This window comes from Mesitornis unicolor, unplaced genomic scaffold (genome assembly GCF_000695765.1).
Source record: "Mesitornis unicolor isolate BGI_N332 unplaced genomic scaffold, ASM69576v1 scaffold21928, whole genome shotgun sequence".
NCBI lineage: Eukaryota > Metazoa > Chordata > Aves > Mesitornithiformes > Mesitornithidae > Mesitornis > Mesitornis unicolor.
Genome location: NW_010204126.1, coordinates 1 through 1724, shown reverse-complemented (window position 1 = coordinate 1724; position 1724 = coordinate 1). Strand labels below are relative to the sequence as shown.

At 61.8% G+C, this 1724-nt stretch overlaps 1 protein-coding gene across 1 annotated transcript; it reads left to right on the top strand.

The window, feature by feature from the left end:
* Positions 1–7: 7 nt before the first annotated feature.
* Positions 8–1718, top strand: LOC104545748 (POU domain, class 3, transcription factor 3-like; the record flags this gene model as incomplete). Its single annotated transcript, XM_010190958.1, has 4 exons — positions 8–95; positions 567–697; positions 1080–1244; positions 1516–1718. Coding segments are annotated over exons 1-4 (551 nt in total), but the record flags the coding sequence as incomplete, so codon positions are not given.
* Between the last annotated feature and the right edge of the window lie 6 nt (positions 1719–1724).

Here is a 1724-nt window from a genome sequence, read left to right as displayed (position 1 = left end):
AGAGCTGGAGCAGTTTGCCAAGGACCTCAAGCACAAGCGCATCATGCTGGGCTTCACACAGGCTGACGTGGGGCTGGCGCTGGGCACCCTCTATGGTAAGGGCCCTGTGAAGGGTCCTGGTTCCCACCCCCCGACAGCCATGGTGGGGGCCGGGGGGAGGCCTGGGAGGGGGATGAAGGGGCCTGGGAGGGGGATGGAGCACCGCAGCGATTGAAATCTCTGCTCCTTAACGACCTGCGAAGGAGCTGCTGAGCACCAGCCCCAGGGCTGCCCATTCCTGTTGAGCACTCAACAGCTCAAGCTGGAAGGGTTTGATTGGGATTCAAATGGCTACGGCTGGTCACACTAGAGCGTGTCAACGGGTTTTTTGAGCGTTTCAGTGCTTTCAATCCCCACTGAAGCAGCAGGGAGAACCTGTCCTGGTCCCCCAATGACCAGGGGCAGAGGATGCTGGAGGGGAGCATCCGGGGGGATGCTGTAGGGGGGAGATCCCCTGGTGCAGGGGCAGGAGCACTGCGTGGCGTGATGTGACGTGACGTGACGTGACGCCCTGCCTGCCTGCGCAGGGAAGATGTTCAGCCAGACAACCATCTGCCGCTTCGAAGCGCTCCAGCTCAGCTTCAAGAACATGTGCAAGCTGAAGCCGCTGCTGCAGCGCTGGCTCAACGAGGCGGAGAACACGGACAACATGCAAGAGGTACGGGGCTGGGGGAAGTGGGAGTCAGGGGCACTGCGCACCCACAAGCCCTTGAGCTGCACCTTCTCCCTTTCACATGTGCTTTTTGGGGAGAGAGGAGGGGAGCAGCAGGCGTCTTGTGCTGTAGCAGCATCTCGCTGCAACAGTTTTGGTCCAGCTTGCTGCTCCTTGGTGGGATGAAGATGGGTCAGCACCAGCTGCAGGCAGTGCTAGGACACTGGGGATGGCCTTGGTCACAGTGGGGTGACATCAGTGGACAGTCATGGGGACAAAGCCTATCCCCAAACCTCTGCAGCTGGCTGTGCCCGTGTCCAGAGCCTGGTGGCGACGTGACCACCCCTGTGACCCCTGTGACCAACTGTGTGGTCTCTATCGATTCCAGATGTGCAATGCGGAGCAAGTGTTGGCCCAAGCTCGGAAGAGAAAACGCAGGACCAGCATCGAGACCAACGTGAAGGGGACGCTGGAGAGCTTCTTCCGCAAGTGCGTGAAGCCCAGCCCGCAGGAGATCTCCCAGATCGCCGAGGACCTCAACCTGGACAAAGATGTAGGTTGGGAGGGAGGGGTTGCAGGGTTGGGTGCCCAAGCAGCTGCATCTCCTGAGCACAGCATCAGACCAGTTCATTACTGGAAGCGGTGGGAGAGTGGTCGGGGCTGGTAGCCACCATCGCCCTGTGTGAGCCCAGCCCCAGGAAGGAGGCTGTGTTGGTGGGTTGGGGCGTTGTGCAGACGCCACCAGCAAGCAGCAAGGTCTCCTTGTGACCCACACAGCGCCTGGGTGTCCCCCCTCACCCTTCCCGCTCTCCCCTCCCTCGCAGGTGGTGCGGGTCTGGTTCTGCAACCGGCGTCAGAAAGGCAAACGGCTGCTGCTGCCCTTCGGCAACGAGGCGGAGGGGGTGATGTACGACATGAACCAGTCCCTGGTGCCCGCCGGCCTGCCCATCCCGGTGACGTCCCAGGGCTACAGCCTGGCGCCCTCCCCTCCCGTCTACATGCCGCCCCCCTTCCACAAAGCCGAGATGTTCCC